The sequence below is a fragment of the Neodiprion virginianus genome, chromosome 5, assembly GCF_021901495.1.
Source record: "Neodiprion virginianus isolate iyNeoVirg1 chromosome 5, iyNeoVirg1.1, whole genome shotgun sequence".
Lineage (NCBI taxonomy): Eukaryota > Metazoa > Arthropoda > Insecta > Hymenoptera > Diprionidae > Neodiprion > Neodiprion virginianus.
The window spans coordinates 24,938,969-24,960,650 of NC_060881.1; the positions used below are offsets into that span (position 1 = coordinate 24,938,969).

The 21,682-nt window shown below is 37.2% G+C and overlaps 2 protein-coding genes across 4 annotated transcripts; one reads left to right on the forward strand and one right to left on the reverse strand.

Moving 5' to 3' along the window:
• The first annotated feature begins 374 nt into the window (after positions 1 to 374).
• Positions 375 to 17,558, forward strand: LOC124304346 (ubiquitin-conjugating enzyme E2 R2). Of its 3 annotated transcripts, none has more exons than XM_046762413.1 (6): positions 375 to 925; positions 1,205 to 1,380; positions 10,201 to 10,287; positions 14,999 to 15,096; positions 15,372 to 15,506; positions 16,016 to 17,558. In XM_046762413.1, the coding sequence occupies exons 2-6, from the start codon at positions 1,207 to 1,209 to the stop codon at positions 16,236 to 16,238; spliced, it is 717 nt and encodes a 238-aa protein (XP_046618369.1). In that variant the 5' UTR covers positions 375 to 925; positions 1,205 to 1,206; the 3' UTR covers positions 16,239 to 17,558. The 3 variants fall into 3 exon arrangements, with proteins under 3 accessions (XP_046618369.1, XP_046618368.1, XP_046618370.1); XM_046762414.1 differs by having other exon boundaries at positions 443 to 462; XM_046762412.1 differs by having other exon boundaries at positions 375 to 1,380.
• Positions 17,559 to 19,150: 1,592 nt separating this feature from the next.
• LOC124304340 (glutathione S-transferase C-terminal domain-containing protein homolog) lies at positions 19,151 to 21,633 on the reverse strand. Its single transcript, XM_046762392.1, has one exon. The coding sequence runs from the start codon at positions 21,631 to 21,633 to the stop codon at positions 19,912 to 19,914; it is 1,722 nt and encodes a 573-aa protein (XP_046618348.1). The 3' UTR covers positions 19,151 to 19,911.
• Positions 21,634 to 21,682: the final 49 nt, after the last annotated feature.

The following is a 21,682-nucleotide window of genomic DNA, read 5'->3' on the forward strand; positions in this document are numbered from 1 at the left end:
AATATTAAAAATGAATAAAATAGTTTAACACGTGTCCAAAACCACACATTTTTTTGACGATTTTCGGGATATTATCGATAAGGGTAGGACTGCTACGCGATCCGATCTAAAATCGAGTCGGCATAGCAGTCACCGCAATTATCTTCCCGCCCTTCGGCACGCAGAAGTCCGTAAAGCTAGCAGTCTACACATTTTTAGAAACGGATACTGTATTGTTTTTGGAAAGTAAAAAATAAGAAAACCGACAGTCACGCATCGCAATGCGCGGTCATTGAGAGCTTCCGTGAACCTCCGGCAGATAGCGACAGTCTGCCGATTGCGAGCCACGAAGCATCCAAAAAAGGTGCGCGTTGCGCATGCTCCATGATCGTGTAACGACAGCCAGCCAGAGGAGCAGACGCCAGCTGTTCAACGGAGAGAATCACATCGCGCACCACTGCTAGCTAGCTAGCCAGTATTGTTGTTCGTATAGTCACGTCGTCGTCTATCCGTCATCCGAGTCGTTAACGATCCTCGTACATCGCGTAATATATTCGTTGTTAAAAAAGAGACGTTGTGATTTTGCGCACGGTCGTTCATTTCTCGATTTTAACTGGTTAATTGCTTTGTTTCAAGTGGTCCGGCGTGCATGTGTGTGTGTTTGTTTGTGTGCATCAGTGTTGGGAAAAAATATATTCCCGTTGTTCACGCGTCGATAAAACATACATAATATTGCGTATCGGGGAAAGATAAATTGGCTAAAAAACATCGTCCCTTCGACGAGTGGCAACCCAAATAGCCGATAAGCCGAAACGTTTCGACACCTAAACTTTCCGATATCCCTGAGGGAAAGAGAGGAAAAAAAAGGAAAGAAAAAAAACGCTGGCCATCGCGAGAGTTTTTAAGAACCTGCTTGTGGCCTAGCAGCCGCGAAAAAAGCCGCAAGGTAAGCAGGAAAATACGGGAGAACACAATACTAATTGAGACAGACTCTGATTCTGCTCACGGATCGCGACGAGGCACAAAAAAATTCGTGGGAATCGGAGGCAGGAGTTTTATATTCTCGCGCGGTGAAATTCCCCTGGGTTCACCCGGACACTGCAATAGCTTTAACAACCGATAACCGTAGCGTTTAATAGAAATACATACGTGGTCGTTGAGAAAAAAAGTGATTCGAGCGGAAGGCAAGAGAGCCCGGCACGTAAAATAAATCTCTCTTCTACAGGAATGGCGCAACCGACGAGTAGCGCGCTGAGGGCACTCGCTCTCGAGTACAAAAGCCTCCAAGAAGAGCCAGTCGAAGGATTTCGTGTGAAATTGGTCAACGAGGACAACATGTTCGAATGGGAAGTCGCGATCTTCGGACCACCGGACACACTTTACCAAGGAGGCTATTTCAAGGTTAGTAGTACGCATCTCTGCGTCGTCGTCTCGTTAGAGTCGATACTTACCGCTCACCCGTTACCTGATTAATTGTGTATTAAATTCGTTTCGACGAAAGGGTAACAAAGCGTAACGGTGTCTAAATAACCCTGTTACACTTTCCCATTCCCAGAACGCATCGCTCGCTGATCGCGACGTCGAAATTTTTTCATGCATCCGTGTCACCGTCGTTCGCGGAATACTTTTTTCGATTGTAATTAATAATCGTCACATTCCTGTACTTACGTTATACGTCTACCTACGTATATTTATGATGCTGAAATTTACTTCGCCAATAGCTCAGTTTTCTTTCCAATTTAACGAACGTCAAAGAACCTCTCTCGCAGCTTAGACTTAAATAGATCCGTACCACACAAAAAAATCGCGGTGTTCGTGCAGTCTCTTCTGTTTTACCACCTCTGTGTATCCCAATTTATCCCTGCTCAGATTCACTGTTTTCTTCGCTATCGTCCGAAATACACTTTACCTATATTTATACGTCAAAACATGCGATCGGTGGGTAGTATATACGTATGTATCAACGACACGTACATTTGCGTGTACAAACCGTCGTGAGACTCCCGCCAGTTTTCAGGGTCGCGGTGTCTCTACCACTTGAGAGACAAAACAGAAAACAATGATACTTTTTAGTACTATATAACTGAACCGATGCGTATCGATTCACGTGCTCGATCGCAAATCGTACGTACTTAGGCTGGGAATCGAACGAATCGAAAACAGCGACGACGAGGCCTTTAAGATACTGGTTAAAAATAAGATAAGAGATGACACGCTCCGCTGCGTGTGTTTTTATTCTCCGTTCTTCGGAGCATCGCTTTGCCAACGGGCTACAGGTATATTGCATATACGTACAATATAAATATAACCCACGTTCAGCGCAATAATAACCATACGTAGTCGATTTTGATGCGAGAAAGAAAAAGAGACGCGATATGGCGATGCAAGTAAATAAGTAAATAAATATAAACAACGGTAACGGCGCGCTCGTTTCGCAAGGATTGATAAATACGCCGTTTAGGCACACGGGTTAGAACGCCGATACCATCCTGGATGAAAAGTACACGTGTGTACTTTCCCGCCCGCACATATATACACATATATATGAATATATGCATATATTGTATTTCGCTCGGTCGCGCGGAGCGACGCTTTGTTGTTGCAATACCCTGTTGTGCTGGTAGATTATACGCTGCCTTTGCCTTTGCAACGTTCTCGTTTTCCGATCCCGCCGCTATATTGCACGCATTCTATCCGTCCGTAATTCACTGCGACAACAACGCGACGCGGGATCCCATTTTTTCGCCTATACCACGTAATGTATTATCAAAGTAAATTCGAGTACCGATGGTTTTGACATAATTTTTGTTCAACCTCATCGTCAGCCATGTTTTTGGCCAATACCGCTCTAGGTCGCTGATGTTATCTCGGTGTTTTATGTAGGCCCGTGCCTTCTGGTTGGATGATTGGAAGCATGCAAGCTAGGAGCTATTAATAAGTTATAGGTAACGACAATCTGTATATACGCCTTCCCCGAGAAACGCAGAAACGTCAGAGATTTTCACCTATCCTTGTAGATGCCCCGCGGATTGTGGCTTCAGGTTGTTTTTTCACTAGTTGCAAACAGAGGGGTCGAGAGGGGGGAGGAGGGGGGGGGGGGGGGGTGAAAGTAACGCGAAACCCGTGAATCTTCCGGGTCTTACTTTCACCGTTTCTCAGGTAGACTCCGAGGACAAAATTTATATCTTGCAAACCCTTTTGTTTCTTACTTTCTGTCTCTGTCTCTCTCTCTCTCTCTCTCTCTTATATTTCGTTCCTTACCTTTTTTCAGTTGACTTCGAGAGACGCGAAAACAAGAGAAACGAAAAGTCGCGTTATTCGGAAAGAAAAAACGGTGCAGCGATTTACCGTAATCGTTACTGTTCGCGGTAAAACGGGTCTTCTTTTTCTATATATATATATATATATATATATGTATATATATGTATGTGTGTCTTTTGCGGCACCGCGGCCTAAGAGCAATTGCCAAAATCAGAAAGTCATCGATTTACATAAACGTGCTGAATGTGAACCGTGACGTGTTTCACCTGCGTTGAGAGAGAAAATTCACAATTTAACCCTTTGAGTCATGCGTTATTACGTTGCGTCAACTTATTAACAAGATAATATTTTTTCGTTGTTGGGTACGCTGATTACGAATATGCAATCAGATTTCAAAAATTCAAGATGGTGGATCCAATATGGCGGACGAGAATTTCGAATTTGATCGAATCCGGTTCAAAAAACTGTATACAGAGGTTTTCGGGGTCGCTGATTGAATTCGCCAGACTGAATGATCAAAACCTGATTTCAGATTTGTAATCAGCGACCCCGAAAACCCTTGAAAAGAGTTTTTTCTCCGGATTCGATCGATTTTGAAATTTTCGTCCGCCGTATTGGACCCGCCATCTTGAATTTCTATAATCCGATTTCAGATTCGTAATCAGCGTTTCCGAAAATAGATGATTTATGTAAAACATGTGTACAACGATCAACATTTACGTTATATCGCAATAATTACTCTTGAGTATTGAAAACCTATGAGTGTACTGTCAGAAATAGTAAAACATCGCAAAGAAATATGTTAAAAAGTTCACTAAATATACAAAAAAAAAAATGGATATAATATAGGTGGTAAGAATACTTACCACTATGACTCAAATTGTAAGAATTGACTGAAACAATTCTTTCCATCTTCACGTTGGTATCGTTAAATATTTAATTTCATTAGATCGTTTAATTTCATTCTACAGTGCCTCTCGTTTCATTTGCTATCAAACGAGGCAAACGTAGGATAAAGTCGGACGAATTTACCATATTTCGAACGATTTTGCAGCGATTTGTGACGAAGCATCGATAATCCAAGTTTTGTCCGTAACTCCGGCTTATCTATCTATCTTCATACTTTTAAAGAGCTCATTTTAGCTTAAAAACATAATAATCTAACGAATATCCAACGTACGACTATTTCGTAATAAAGTTAATTTAAAAAAGAAAGTGCAATATACTCGTGTTTACGAATCGAGGTTTAAATACAGGAATTATAATCGCGAGAGAAAAAATTAGGAGGCAACAAGAAGCTTCCGCGATTTTACACCGCTACACTTTCTATCCTCCAGTCGTTGGTACGGTTCCCGTCTCACCGGACTCCGTGTAAATTCGAAAAGTATTGCAGAACACTGTTATAATCGGAAAGTTGAACCTATACACGTATAATAGTAAGCAAAGCCCGAGAGGCCTGGCGGAGCGGAGTGCGGAGTGGTTTAGAAAGCGTTCGATGGTGCGAAGCCGGATAATCATATCTCTACTACGTATATACCTAGCCATTTATTATACATACCCTGCCGCACGTATGTGTAAAATACACACTTTTGCGTGAGCTACAACGCAACGTGCGAACGAGCCGCGAGAGAAGGCCGCAACATCCGTATATTTATCGCGAATTAATTAATACATGCTTATCACAACTTTCCTACCTTCGCGTGTCTCTGTCTTTTTCACCCCCTGTGTCCGATGTAATTAATGTCCTTTACGCATTTACGATTTCGCAGTCTAGCAGAAACGTTTTAGAGCGTAAAAAAAAATGTCCGGTCATATATTCATGTGCGATAATGTTACTTGTTTCAACAATTGTTCGTTTTACTCTTCGTCGTCGGGCGGTGTATTGTAATTTCCCGTCTTAACCTTATAAAGCATTGGTTTCTTTTTATTTATATTTTTCCCGTTGATCTGTTTGTTGCGCGTCGCGTTTTCTTTTTTTTTATTGTTCATTTTAAATTCTGTTTTCGTTGCGATTCGTTGAAAACACTTCGCGTACGTATCCCTTCCGATTCGATATCCCAACATGTGTTCTATAAAAACACACGGAAACATTGTTGATCACATTATCATAGATCCTGCATCGTCGTTGCACTTTATATTTGTTACCATTCAGAATTTCGCCGACTAGAGGCGGAATATTGAATTTTATGCCCATGGAATTGTTGCGTTTGTTAGTTATGGTATTGAACTGCGACGGTTATTTAGTTCAGAATATTTTATCAGCGGTTTATCGCACGTGTAATTTGAATTCGAGCGTATCTGAATGAAATTCGACAGAAGTAAGGTCGACGAATGGATAATATCGTCGAACGTATACACCTACGTAATGCGGCCTTCCTTCTATCAAAAAACACTGTTACGAGCATTTTTATTTTACTTTTTTTTTTGCACCTTATTTATACACACAAATCAGCCTTCGGAATTATACTGTAGATTATTATAATCACGAACTCGGTGAATGCTCGGTTTGAGTTCAAACCTTTAAACCAATCCTCTAGCGGGAAAAAAAAAACATTCTCGAATCAATGAATTGTCCAACTGATCATATCGCAAAATTTAATAAGGATATTAATTTATACATTGTTGCAAGGTTTAATGATCTCTGCACCAAGGCTCGTATGCATACATATATGTATGTATAAGTAGGTATGCAAAAGTATACGGCATTACAGCCAATGATCGTTAAGCATGCACAAGCTGTGAGATTTGATCATTGGCATGTTGACAATGACAATTATCATCACATGTCTACATATTTAAGACAGCAAAAATTGAATTTTTCATTCTTTACTCTCAATTGCACAAGATTCTATACCCAGTTTAGGGCGGTAGAAAAAACATCATACGGTGATCTAAAGGACCTGCAGGTATTATGATAAGTAAGTGTGTCGGAGTGTCGAGAAAGTAGGCTATTCCTGGTGGGGGAGTCCCGAAGGATATTTGGGCCAGGGCCAACCCGCGATCAATACACGCTCACTCCGTTTACACACCGACAGGCGTCTGTCTATGCGTAAATAAATTACATCGTACACACACACGTGTAGACATTTTAAATTCGCTCCTCCTCCGAATGACATTTCATTGAAATATATACACGTATATAATCATTGAGAGTAAAAACAAAGTCGAGGATTATAAAATTGTGCACAGCTTTGGCGAAAACAATATCAGTCACCTACTATTTATGCAAACGTATATATATATAGGTATATAGACGTACAAGGTTATCGCTGGGAAGTCGCGTTATTGGCGATCGCCTCGCGGATTATCCTCGAGATCATTTCGCTGCTGTTGCTACTCGAAAGCGTCATTCCCGCGACATGAATTATTATTGTTGTTATTATTATTATTATTATCCATACTTAGGTATGATGTATGTTTATTATACATACATTGTGTAGCGGTGGACAATTTTATATTTCGTGTATGTACGCGTCTAGATTATGAACCTGTGATAGGTACTCTAATAAGCGTATATATATATATATATATATATATATATATATATATATATATGTAGGATATCATGTATAGGTACATTTAACGATCGAAACTTATCACGGTCGCGTGTGAACAACTCTGAACAGAAGGTATTACTTTTCGTGTACATATGTTTTAACATATAGGTATGTATCACCCATTCTATTGTATAGATTTGATTTTTTATTTAATTTTTTTTTTCTTCTGATTTGCGATTGAAATAAATTACATCAATTATTACGTATCATTGAATCATCGGTGTTGGTATACGATAATCACGATGTGAAGTTATTTTTTTTTTTAATCGAGGAGAAGAGAGAAAAAATATTGAAAAACATGTTGTTGAATTGTTTAATTAATTTCGTACCGCGATTATATTGAGGTTGACGGACTGTGATAAGAAGAAAAATAAAAACAAGTCAGGAAAACGTCGGTAAATAATCAGGACATGATTCTCTGTATGAAAAAAAGCCTTTATAAAACCTCGACATTGAATAATCAGGCGTTGTGTATTATGCACTTGAAGCGGATGCAATCATGCGGATATTCACGTATTGTATTGGGTGCAGAAAGGAAGAGAAGAAATTATTCATGTTCGATGTTGGTAATCTATTGCTACATTATATGTATCGATTTATTTATTATAAATGGCGGTGAAGTGGCAGAAAATAACGTTGAGCAAAACGAACCACAATAATTCCAGCGAATCGATTTACGGGACGAACTTTGACCTTAAAACCATCAAGATAATGCGAACGGTATATATATAATGCAATATTAAGTCTCGTCTCGCTGACGTAAGAAATTATATATATATATATATATATATATATACACATATATTGTATATACAACGTTTCTAAAACATGTTTTAGTAACAATATAAATATCATACATTTATTTCAGTTTGGAGAAAATTAATTTTTTATAGTTACTAAAAAATCGTTACTTAACGCCAAATTAGTATCGTTGCAATAATGACTTGGATATTATTGGAATTATTAAAAAAATTTGCTTTATAATTAACTGTGTTTAGTGTGATTACAGCTGCCAATGCTACAAATTCTAGTTCTTGCAACGTTGAATCTGTTCATTTAGTTTATTACGTTTTTTTTAGTCAAGTAAAACTATGACATTAATTCATTGTTGCACCAACATCAAATTACCGCAATCGTTACGAAGCAATACGGTACAAGTGACCACTATAAAAAAAAAAGTAACAGCACAGGCTAGATTTTCTCGTTACGGTTAAAAAAAACTCATTTGCACTTTACATCCGGGATTGTATTTTTCGAATATGGGGAAAAACAAAAATAGCGTCAGGACTGTATATAATAATCACAACTACTAGAAATTAGTCTCGATGTAATTAAGCAGAATATATCTACTTGTATTTTGCAAATTGAAGTTAATAACGTTATCGTAACGATTCATGCTGAGAAAAAACCGTTATTTTACGATTTTTGAATTTTTTGAAATTGAGTAAACCGTAATAAATCGAAACACACTTATATTTTGAATCCTTAGTTCCTTCAAAAGCAATGTAAAATTAAGAAGATAGTGATTTTTGGCCAAATGTTTTGTTACGATAACCTAACTAACTTCAACCTCGTACAAATTCAGTCATTCTATTCTGTAAGGTTGCGAAAGACTGATTTTTTTATTTCCCCTCCCCCTTTCTATTGAGGGCGAGAGATCGGGAACTGTCAGGAAATATCGTCAATCGGTAAAAGTCAGGGAAGTCAGTATTTTTTCTTTAATTATTTAATTATTTTTAAGTTATTTCCAAACTTTAACTGTGCTCCATAAATTCAGGTAAGCTAACTTTTGGAACTGGTATTGTTCAATGTCTAATTATTTCTGTGAAACAAAGCGATACCATATATTTTTTAATCTAAAATCACGTATTCAAGGTGTACAATTTTTGGTGCCTTTGGTCGTAAAAGCCATCCACCAACATGACCTAAGTTTTGTGGAAAATGATCACAAAATTTGGATGTTTTTTTTTTTTACGGGAAAAGTCGGGGAATTTCAATTGAGTGAAAATTGTAGCCACCCTGTTTACACTAACGGCGTCGTCCTAAGTTCAGCTTCGCAAATTACTCCCACTTTTCCATCGAATAAAATGAAAAGAGGTAGACGTGGCTTCGTACGGCGATATTTCTAAGAAGCGACCTTAGATCGAGCTGGCTTACATCCCAAATGTCCGGTGACATTGGCATGTATATGCGCGAAGCTGACATTAGACGACCGTGCATTGCAGGCCGATGTATAAAAAGGCGACTCTGACCTATAAGAATGCCGTATACATGCGGTATCGGTCCGACATCTTTTACCTACGAGCCTCGTCTAACTCGCAGTATATACACAGGCATAATATGTATACGCAGACACTCTATGCAATACACAGGGTATATATATATTATAATGCGGCAGTGGCAGCAGCAGCGGCGGCTAATCGATTGGTCGGAAATGGTCCTTGGCCCGTTGGCCGATCCGAAGTTACATGAAGGCAACTGTAATACTTGTGTATATGTATAATATCCGTGCACGTGCATACATACGAATTATTACGTATGTACACTTGGTGACAATGAATCTGCGACGGATCATTTTTTACACCGGACAGTTACGTTGGCGACACTGAGAAACCTACAGCGCCACAGTCGGCCGAGCGCGGAACTAACTCAATCTCAATAAACGTAACGTAACCCATGACCGTCGAATCTAACCTTGGAATACGTGTCAATCCAACGAGTAATTATCCCCGCGGTATCGTTTAAATCATTAATTGAATAATTTTCAAGGAATTGGCTTTGCGGAATATGAGCATAATTTATTTATCGCGGTTTACTAAATTTCAGCCATTCCTAAAGGTGCGAAGTAACGATTGTTCCTAATCCACGCATCGTTACAATAACGCTACTAACTTCGGTCTCGTAAAAATTCAACTGACTCATCTTGACACGTTTAGCTACCCACTTCTCAATTTTCATCTTTCTCTGACCACTCATTCGTTTTGCGATAGAACTTCCTTAAGTTGCAAATGTCCCGCGCCGCTGCTGCGTGACCGTTAAATTCAAAAATAGCACCGATTCTCATCCCTACGGCGACGAGGTTCGCAACACGTGCGCTGCTGGTTAACGTTCGTTTCAGGCTAAATCACTGGCTAATTTTATACCTGGATGTCAACGACGCGTGACTTCGTACATATGCGTCTATGCATGCATGTGTATAATAATATGTTGCACACTCTTTGCCGATTCGTCAAACTATCCTTTAATCGGACCGCATCTTGTCACGATGCATTCTCACCATAATTGTTTTGCTATAGGATTCAAAATTATCATAATTCATTTCTTATTTTCATTCGTCGACTTCTTTCCTCATCCGTGATTGACCGATGATTTAACGCTTGTATTTTTCATTTTCACGTTTCAGGCACACATGAAATTTCCACCTGATTATCCATACAGTCCACCGAGCATTCGATTCATGACAAAGGTCTGGCACCCAAATGTATACGAGGTAAGAAATACTTTTGATCTGCAATTTTCCTGAAAATTGTTCATTCCATATATACGCCGGTAACCTTCTTAAGTTCTTTTTTTCCTTCTGATCGATCTGTTGCATAATTTGTTAAACCTGCTACCAATGTATACATTGGGCAGTCCCTCATTTCGGGTGTTGACAAATTTTTTCCGCCTCACCCCCCCCCCCCCCCCCCCCCCGCAAATCAACTTCAAATAATTAAAAAACAATTACCTAATTTTATCATATTTTTAGCTCAACTCCGACACGTGTTTCGAACACATTCTAAGTATATATTTTATTGAAGGAGTAATAATATTCAAAAAAATGCCTAACTGCGAGGTTTTAGTAGGCATTAAGTGCTATTATCTGAGAAAAAGTTCACATCCATATTCCAGTCAATCTACACGAAATGCACACCCTCGGAATCTGACGTTCTTTTTTTTCATTTAGAAGAAGTGCAATTTGTCCTCATTACCCGGTATGATGATGTGCTTTTTTTCTCAGATAGTAGCACTAATCCACACTAAAACCACGCAGTTACGAATCTTTCTAAACATTATTACTCTTACAATAAAATATATTCCCAGAATGTGTCGGAAACACGTGTATTTTAAATGGAGAAATCCACCCTGTCGGTAACACGGATTAGAGTTGACGTAAAAATCTGTAAAAATTAGGCAATTGTTTTTGGATTATTTGAATTTGATTTGCGGGGGGTTAGCGAGAAAAATTCGTCAACATCCTAAACAAGGGACGCCTTGGTATACATGTATATTACACGTGTACATAACATGCTTATAATCCTGATAATAGCGCACGTGGCGTATTAATCTCTGATACAAAGCCTGAACGTATAATGATGCTGTGAATAATAATAATAATAATAATAATAATAATACCAATAATTGGTGGAAAGTGCTGAAACGTGCCGGCCTCCGCACGAGGCGCAAATCTCGCACATTGTCGGCTGTCGGCGATCAGAATTTGTGTCTGATCTCAACACGAAACCGTGAACGTGACGTCGGTTAGACGCGTCACGTGGCGATGTTGTTTTCGATACTTTTAATGGGTTTCTTTAGTCGGAAGTCACTGATTTGAAAGCTGATTTTTTTTTTTTTGTTTTTGTGTTTCGTACGCTTGTAGAGGTTCACCAACATTTACGTTATCACAAAAGGGAAAAGGGAAACTTTCGCCATTACGGCAGAATAATATAATTTACACGAGTTCAAATCTCACCTTCCTACAGACGATGAAAAAGAAGTCTTTTTCTGGAATATTAAATACGGTTCCTTTTATACTCTTCGACAGAATTTTGCACGTTTCGTATGTTTCGCATTCAGTAATATCATACAAATTAATATTATACAACTTAACAAACATGGTGAAAGACGTGTTTCGATATTTGAATAGACGTGATTTCATTGGATGAAGAATTTAAAAAAATACTCCGCCGTGTTTGGTTAACATAAGTGAACAAATCATTTCTCTGTTTATGGAATTCTGTAGTGTCTGGCAGTCACGCTAACCATAGACGATCAAAAAAAAGAATTATTTGGGAGTTCCATCTCGTCCGGAACACTTTTCTGCGCATGGGTCAACGATTTTGACGCCACCCGACATTTCGGTGCTTGGCTGACTGAAAAAAACTATTTTAGACTCCTAGGTCGTGATGTAGCATTGCTTGAGAGATCTTGACCTTTCAACATTATTAAAAAAAAAAAAAAACGAACGTTTGTCGTGTACCGAGAGATTTGAACTTGTATAACTTGGCTCCCTGTATCCGGAAGAATATCTTCAAAACTGATTTACGAACTCGAAGGACTCGTCTTTTAGGCCGTGTGATTGGAAATTTTTGAAAAAAAGGTTTCAACTTTGATATTTGCCAATAGATGTTGATTTTCATTTTTTTACTGGAAGGGCATAATTTTTCTTCACGAAAAATTTACCGTACTTAACTCGTTCCGTACTAAAGAAATCCTGTAATTTGTGTTGGGATGTTCCTCTTTTTTTGTTACTCCCCAATCATTTCATTTCCTCATCGTCGGACATAGCGCATTCATTTTTATTACAAAAAAAAAAAAAATCTATATCTCGAGCATCACGTCCAAAGCTCAAGTTGGTCAAATTTTTAGGAAACACAATTGATTCAAAATTTTGGGTCGTTTTGGATTAGCGGAGGATCAAAGTCTCAAATACCATCAAAATCGATTTTACACGTGAGTTAATCCTTGGACAATTCAGAAGGCCAGACATCTATCTCTCTCTCTCTCTCTCTCTCTATTTTTCGCGCTCATCGTCCTCGACAAAGAAATCAGATAAGGTATAGAATGTATTAGGCGATTACGCTGAGGCCACGTACCTATAATAACCCAGGTCATCAACCAGCTAGCCAGCCCGTCATGCCATTCCATCCTATAAATTCGATTCCTCCGTATTCCTTTTCCCTTCTTGTCATTCCTTTATTTACAGCTTTTCACATCTTTCTCTTTGCCATGTTTCTCGAAGGAAATTTTTGTCCGCATACAGTAGCAGCACGAGCAGTTCTCTTCTTATTCCATTATGCAGGCTGTCTTGCTACCGCTCTCCCTCACTTTCGGAACTGACGACGACGACGACGACGACGACGACGGCGACGAGAAACGGACGAGGTGGTTCTTCGTTCAAACTTATATTATACTCATGTGAGAGGGCAATGGCCCCTCCAGTGCCGTACATATTATTACGAGGGTCGAAACAAACTGCCTCTCAGTGGAGACCGACCTTCGTTGCGGGGTCAATCGCGTTTCGTGTGTCGTTTGCTCGTAGTAATGAAAAAACAAATTGATTAATTATACATTGTATTGATCCCAGGGAAAAACCAAGGCAAACTTCTCTCCTTCCACAACTCCTCCTGTTATTTATTTATTTATTTATTTTTTTACTTCACGGCTCATGGCTCATGACTGTGTAAGAGTAGTCTTGTTTTTTTTTTTCGTTTGTCAAGTAATTTTAATTACGTTAACAAATGGTGATTCGCTGCGGAGAATGATCCGAGACGACGTGGCAGGAAAATTAATTTTAAATAGGAATCGATCGATCGATTGGGGGAGGTTTTAGTAGGGATATGTATACACCTCCATTATCCTTGAACAATTACGATTTCAGTGTATATTATTTAGCGTGTCTACGTTTTTAGAAAATTGAAACATTTCTACGTTGGGTTATAATTTATTTTCTCAAAGTGGGAGAAAGGACCAAACGAAAATTTGAGACGTTAAACCTGAAAAATTTTGAAAAACCTGATACAATTGCTACCTGATTGAATACGACTTATTGCGATCTCTCGAAAAATCGAGAATATTTCGAATTTTACATAGTAATCAGGGATAAGGTAAATAGTACGACGGGGAAGACGTTGACTTAAAAAATGACAGTTGAAAGAGGTTATTATACGTATATATGCGGATTAATTATCCAAGAAATATAAAAATTGAAATGAAATTAACGGCGCTTGATAAATTGTCTAAAAATAATTAAATTTCACGTTTTACGTACGGTAAAAAAAAAAAAAAAAAAACTATACCTTATACGTTATATGCATCGTGTAACGAACGAATAAAGGTCTTTGTGATTTCCTCATCATTTGGCCTCCATCCAGAATGACGATGACGTTCTACCTATTTGATGATGTGCGTATGCATGCATGCGGTGTCTGAAAGCTTTGCTCCCTTTCGCATTGCTCTGCCACGAACAAAGAAATATAACCGTTAATTCTTTCGCCACTATTTCCAGTCAAAGTTGCCACCGGTAAAAATGTTTCCTAAAAAAAAAAGAAAAGTAACCAGACGCAGAGCTATACGTAACATTATAAATAAAAATGGAATTTATACGGTAAGACAAAACTGGAAAGTAACGGTTTAGTTGAGATACGCAATGGTCAAGATTATCTTCGGATACTTAGCTTTATAGTAAGTAAAAAAAAACTGTAGACGGTGAGAAGAGAAAAAATAATGGTACAGCGAGAAAAAATGAATTAGCAAAGTTTTGTTTGATCGATATAGGAAATAAACAAAACAAACCTACAACAACCACGGACTTTCGTTGAGTGTATGTGTCACTCAAAAAACATCCCACTGTCTCTTAGTTTGTATCCACCTCTACTACAGACGATGCAATTTGAACATTGAAAACAAAATTCAAGTTTCCATCGTTGACTAACAAGACTCATTAAAAGATTCATTTAATTCACGTTTCTGATAAAATCATTATTTACCAGTTTCAGGAATGTCTGAGATGCAGTAAATTATAATAAGGAAAAATATATCCATATTTGAAAAACTTGGCTACATCAAAGTCACTATACAAATGCAAAATAGTGATTTTTCTTCTGCACGTTTCGTTACGTTAACGTTACTAACTTCAGTCTCTTAGACATCATCAGTCTGAAGTATGTAACGTTAATACAATGATGCATCTTTAGAAAAGTTCGTTATTTTGCAACTCTAGGATTACCTAAAATTTACCAAACCCTTAATACAGCACCAACAAACTCAGATTTTGTAAATCCAACTTTTCCAGTTACACCAAATGTGCGAAATAGTAATTTTTTGTTTCAACGTTGCTAACTCCAGCCTCGTAAGATTTCCCAGCGCGTTTTTATCAAAACTCTAGATATGCATCTTGTATGTGAATGACGTATAATATTTACCACTGTATATTTTTTCAGAACGGAGATTTGTGCATATCGATTCTACACCCGCCAGTCGACGATCCACAGAGCGGAGAACTACCGTGCGAAAGGTGGAACCCGACGCAAAATGTCAGGTGGGCTTTACACCGGGGAATTCCTTTATTCTCATACACACTCCATACTCGTACTATACATAGACATTTTAGTGCCCCGCGCATAGTTCAACTTTCATGCAAGGTATCGCATAGCCCTGTTATACTTACCTACCTACCCCGTAGGTCGCCCAGAGCCTCTACAAGAACTAGACGACTGCCTACCTTTTTATAATTTTCGTTTCATTCCTTTACACAACTATTCATTGTTATTGTTTATGTTTAATTAATGAATATTCTTCTTCTTCGCAATACAGGACGATCCTCCTCTCGGTTATTTCACTACTGAACGAACCCAACACGTACAGCCCAGCAAACGTCGACGCCTCGGTGATGTACAGACGTTGGCGCGACTCCAAAGGGAAAGACAAAGAATACGAAAATATTATCAGGTAAGCGGGGTACGTCGAGTCATCTCCGGATGATACGGCAAATTAATTAAAATCGTGATCGCATTTTAATACTGTATAATTATAAATTCATTTACAATATTTTTACGAAATTAAAAGGTGTACAATGTCTTGACGTTTTATGTAATCGAAAAGCTTGTAATACATACCGTATAGGGTTTTATAACTCGTGGGCGCATTAGTGTACTGATAAGACCAGAACGTTATTTTTGTAGAGAATTGAATGCTCTACAAAAACGCTCTGGCTATCGTTTTACGATGAATCTACGCTTTCAAAACTTATTTTAAGGTCCTTAAATACCTTTCGACCTTACGGAACAATATTTTGCACTTGAATTTTGAAAAAAAAAAAAAAATAGTCAGTTTTTTAGATAGTCTAAATTGTTGCGAAACAATTCATCTATCCATCTATGATATTGCTTTACTCTTCAATCTTACTTTGTTTGATGTCTCACGTGTTCTTCTTGTTTCCACTCTTTGCATGATTTTAGGAAACAAGCCCAGGCGGCGAAAACAGAGGCAGAAAAAGAGGGTATAGTCGTGCCGTTAACGCTCGAGGACTATTGCATTAAGACGCGAGCACGACCGGCAGAACAACAGCTTGACATGACAGATTTTTACGATGACGAATACGAGCTGGACGACGACGAGGACGATCAGCTGAGTGCGAGCGATTATGAGGATGGTGACGACAGCGGAAACGGAGAGTCGTGATCCATCTCTTGAAGACTAAGAATCACAATAACAATAATAATGATAATGAAACGAATAATAATAACAATAATGATAATAATAACAAGCAGAAAAAGGAGGAGGAGACGAAGACGAAGACGAAGTAGACGAATCTGAAGAAGAGTCCAAACACCAATTATATATTTAAAAAAAAAAAAAAAAAAATCATATATATATATATATAAATAATGATTATGAAGATGATGAAAAAAAGAAGATGGAAAAAAATCAACCACATACACAAACACGCAAACACACACACGTAATAAAAGTTTTAAAAAACGTATGTATATCTTATTGATTAACGGATAAAAATAAAATACCGATCGAAAATAGGTTCCATTCTCTGCGAGAAATGGGTGTAGATTATACGTGCTATGTATTGCGGTGATTATTATTGTTATTATAAAAGCGAACGCCAACGAGCATTACATCGCTCAAACATCAAAATTTATTTCAATTTCAATCGATCGTCGGTTACGAAATTCATCTTTCAGTCTCGTTCTTTTTTCGTTTTTTTCATTTCCTTCGTATCCTACCGTTTCTATCGTTCGAAGCATTATGAAATACGTTGATAATAAAACGGATAGTCATTACGTATTATTATATGTTGTTATAAAAAAAAAAAGGATAAAATCCTTGTCGCGGATAAAGAATGTATAATAAAATTTAAGATATGATTTTCACGTCAATGTAAAAATTATGCGCGCTGCGGATAAAGCCGTGATCTCGAGAGAACATTCATGATCTTGTTACATAGATTTCGTCGATTGTAACGATAGAGTGACGTGTAAATGAATAAATGAATTATTTGATTATCTAATTGAATATAAACACACACACATACACGCATATATAACACCTGTCGACCTTAACATTTCATTTTTATATCCTGTCATAAAATAAAATTAGTTTCACTTTTCTTTTTTTCTTTACACCGTCGGTTTTTTTGTTATCACTTTCTCTCCTTTTATTCTATTTTTCTTCGGATAAATAAATCTACAAATTTACGTTAAGCAAGGCTGTGTAGATCGTTTGATGAATAATAAAATAAGTGAATATATTTAACAGAAAAGGGGAGAAAAAATAAAAATGGATGTAGGGTCGCTAGGTGGTGGTTTAAACCGTCGATATACAGATATATACAATACAAAATATACTTTTTTTAAATACGCATAAATAAAAATTATAACGCTCGTGACTCGAATATCGCGATCTATAATATGTATGTATATGTATCTCTATAGTAAGCTGAGCGTCGGTTTGATGCGTTGTGAAAATAAAACGTAAAAAATGTAAAAAAAAAAGAAAAAAGAAGAAAAGGGCACCTAGGCTTGTGTTGCGACAAAGCACATTTTGGTATATCTAAATTAAAAGATATAGTGTAAAGAGACGTAAAACATACCTACCCTAGAGATAAATGATGTGGTAAATATTTCGTATAATTCGTTGTATAATATCGATTGCGTTCGCGGCTCGGACGTACGGATTTTTATTTCGCGTTGAGGAAAAAAAGAAAAAAATTAAAAAGCATGAATCATTCATCATTGTTATCAGAAAAATGTTGAATGAAAAACTAGACAATCGACAAACATACTTATACGCATATACCTATATTATTCTTTTCATTAAATGAACTAGTCATGCCCGGTGTGTCGTGCGATTTTAATATCGAATATGTACTCTTATTTGTTTTTTTAAGAATTGTTGCATGAGCAATACAAAATCTGTCATGCTATACATCAATGAAACGTTGAAATTATCACATTTTCTTATTTCTGCAGGGATATTTATCGATTTTGTTTCCATCACTTTCCTCTCGTCCTTAGTGCCTATGTACAACAGCGTTCTCAATTATTTTATAGATAAAACCATCCAATCTACCTTACACGTTTATCCATGGAACATTAACCACAATCCTGAAAAAGATGACAGTAATTATAACAATAATAGTTGTGATATCATTACTATATGCGTCTGGTTTTCCTTTTATGATTTCTTGCTACTAATGCTAAAACGATTATCAGCTGTCTCAAACACCATGTATGGTGTATACACATACATGTACAATTTATTTTTATTAGTTTTTTTTTTTTAGTTTCTCTCATTTTTCGAACAACCTAATTTATTGCGTGTTTTTCTTTCTCTTCAATTTCTTCCTCTTCACTATCATGTATTGAAAGACGACGAAGAACAGACAAGTTGTTCGTCTCTGGCTAACAAAACCTGCGTCCAGATTATTATTAATATTATTATTAATGTTTGTAATATTGTCATTACTATCGTCGTCAAAACATTGTTATTATTCTCTAGTCGGTTGAATACCTAAAGAAACCAACTAGAACAAATTTGATAAAAAAGAAAAGAAGAGAAAAAAAAAAACATAAATACTCTTTGTGCTTAGCCATCGATATAAGGTGTCTCGTTTGTACAATTGCTTACGGCTTGGCGATAAAAGTATAATTTACGATTAAAAATTAAAATACTGTATATGCCTGTATAAATAATTACGTGCATACATAGTTATGCGTAAATCATGCGTACGCGCGAGCCAAAGTAATCAAATGCGCGTTTTTATTTGTAATGAGAAAAACAAGAGAAGAAATTTTTTTTAGCGGATACTTTAATGTGAAACAATAGGTACACATTCAACGCTAGGTTGGATGTTATAACGAGTTTAAGGATTTAGGTAACGATGATAATTTCGCGGAATGATTCTAACGAGAATGAAAATAAAGATGGGAAAGAAAATGGTTAAAAACCACTTAAAAAAAAGAAGAAAAAAAAAACTACATAGTGAAAATAGTATAGGATATTGAATTGAATTAATATTATAATATGTATGAAATATCAACGTCAACGATTTAATTTATTTAGTCATCTTTTTGACTTAATTTTAAATAAAGCGGAAAAAAAAAATAAAACATTTCAGTTCAACACGGCAAAAGTTGTTCTTTTCGTCGCTGTTCAAACGTATTTTTATAAGAAATAACTATTGTACAGAATTAATCATACATATGTGCACGAATACGTCGAATGAGTTTGCACATTGTGAGACAGTAAAGAGAAATTCAAAGATAAAATATATAAACGCAGACAAATGTGGAATATGAACTTATATTGATGTGATAATTGAGGAAAGTATAATAATTGAATTTATAAAAAATTTTGAACAGCGATAAAATAATGAATTAGTTATTCCTACTGATTGTTTTTCACATACATACGTGTTTAGGTATTAAAAAAAAAAAGAATATGTATCGTGATTTCTTCACCATATTTTCATCAACGTTTGGTGGTTATTATTATTACTATCATTCATTATTGTATTATCAAGTATTTAGATGAATGTTTGCAGCAGTAAAAAAATCGATACCGTAGAGGAGTGTCAACAGCATACTGACAATTCATAGTGTAATTTAAAAATACTCGTGTATTTATCATGTTTAATATCGAGATTTCAGTTTTAATAAATATATCGGTCTACATATTATTTGTACAATAGAATCACGCAATATACATTTTAGTTAAAACACAAGCTAATCTTGCTAAGGCAAGCCATAAAAAATACACCGTATTGTATGGAAGGTAAAATATACCATTTTATTTTAATACTTATATAAATATGAAAATATGTTACAAAAGTCGATAGGTACTAAGATTTTATTTCAGGGATTCCAACTAATAGGTGATTTTTTGGTGTACAATTTTCCGGGACGAGTTTAGCAAGGTGAACGATATAGTTGAACTGTTCGGCATGTAATTTTCGATCTGTGTCAATAATTGACATGCACTTATATCCCTGATCTGTTTTAGCATTATTTTCATCGTGAGTTTGGTCTGCCGAATGTCCCAAGACCAGATAACTCCTTGGATCAATTTTACTCTTAAATAAATTGCTCCTTGGATACTTTATATGATGGCAATCGTGTACGCTGCCGTAACAGCAGGGACAGCAGACAAAGATCGCATTCCTGCTTACGCAGTGTTCGATAACAAGGTCCGTCGCCACTCCGCAGGCATGGAGAGATACACCAATGTCAAAGTGTCCCTTGTAATAGTCCAGATTACATTGATAAAATCTAACATTTGTTAACTGAAGTTTCTCGACCCTTTTCTTGGCTCTGTTTAAACTCTCCTCTTTATTTTCTAGCAAAACTACTTCGCAGTTGGGCATCAAGTAGGCTATCAATATCCCCAGATGTCCTCCGCCAGAGCAGAAGTCGACGACTACATCCCCTATTTTTGCCAATGCCATTACAGGCCTGCACAAGTTTTCTAACTGCTCAAACTTACGCTTCAGTCTCGTTTCGGGCAATGCACCTCCCTCTGGCGTTGCTTCAAACGGGATTTCATCCCAGTTCAATGTCATTTCCGATCCAAACGGTTCCGATGCAAGCTCGATGCTGACGCCTAGCTCACTGATTAATGCAAATGAATCATCTATGTCAACTTGCTTTGTGTAAATGCGATTACGAGGCTTGTATCGCTTTGGATCGCTCTTATACAGGCTATGGTTTTCAACGTCGGGAAGAACATAGCTGGTAACCCGGTTCTCAAAGCTCGGAGATTCCAAGTGTCTTAAACATCTCAAACTTTCAGATATCATTTCACTCGAAAGCATCCTCGTGTACCACTTTGCTGTCAGTGGTATGAGTTCTAACAATTCACATCTCAATGCGTGGAGTGTAAAAAATGTGTGGATGCAGACAAATATTATGATATCCGCCAATGTGATTTGAGATCCCTCCGCATAAATGTGTTCTGGTATTTTATCCCTGTTACCCGTCGTAGTGCCATTGATGGAAAATTTTTTCGACATTGTATACTTGTACAAATTGTGCAATCTCACTGGCTGCGACATATGACATTCAAATCTTGCGATGCTTTCAGGAATCTCATTCGTATCGCTATTTGAAGTTTGACCATGGATAGATTTCAGGGTCGAGATTAAATCCACCTCGCAAAACTTTGTCCAGATACTCGACTCCGAGCAGGCCAGCAAACATGCATCCTTAAATCCTAGTAAGGCTTTGCTGTAGTGCAATGGCGTTTCAAAACACCTACTTTTTACTATTTGACGTAGGGTCGCGCAGAGCCCAGCCACACATGTCGTCTCGTTAACTATTACGTTTGGAAGGTTGCACGTACTCGCATATCGTGGTAGTTTGTCTACCTCCATAACTGTGTAAGTAAACCCTGACAGATCAATAAAATTAGACCGTTCCTCATTGCGTGTTTTTTTTGTTACAACCAAGTTAATCGATACGCGAGAATCACAGTATTTTATCGTGAACAATGTTATTATGGTCTCTATCGGGGCGAGGCACAAATCTGCAATGGAATGAACCTCCAGGAAAAGCTGGTTGGTTTCCATAGTCCTTTTTTTTATATCGTGTACGATAGTTTCACAACTCTTGAAAGTC

What these genes read in the sequence shown, in the direction of transcription:
- LOC124304346 (XM_046762412.1), top strand. Translation starts at nt 1,207, where the DNA reads ATGGCGCAACCGACGAGTAGCGCGCTGAGGGCACTCGCTCTCGAGTAC. An exon ending in GGCACCCAAATGTATACGAG is followed by an intron (nt 10,288 to 14,998) that starts GTAAGAAATACT and finishes ATATTTTTTCAG; the next exon opens with AACGGAGATTTGTGCATATC. An exon ending in GAATACGAAAATATTATCAG is followed by an intron (nt 15,507 to 16,015) that starts GTAAGCGGGGTA and finishes GCATGATTTTAG; the next exon opens with GAAACAAGCCCAGGCGGCGA.
- LOC124304340 (XM_046762392.1), bottom strand. Translation starts at nt 21,633, where the DNA reads ATGGAAACCAACCAGCTTTTCCTGGAGGTTCATTCCATTGCAGATTTG.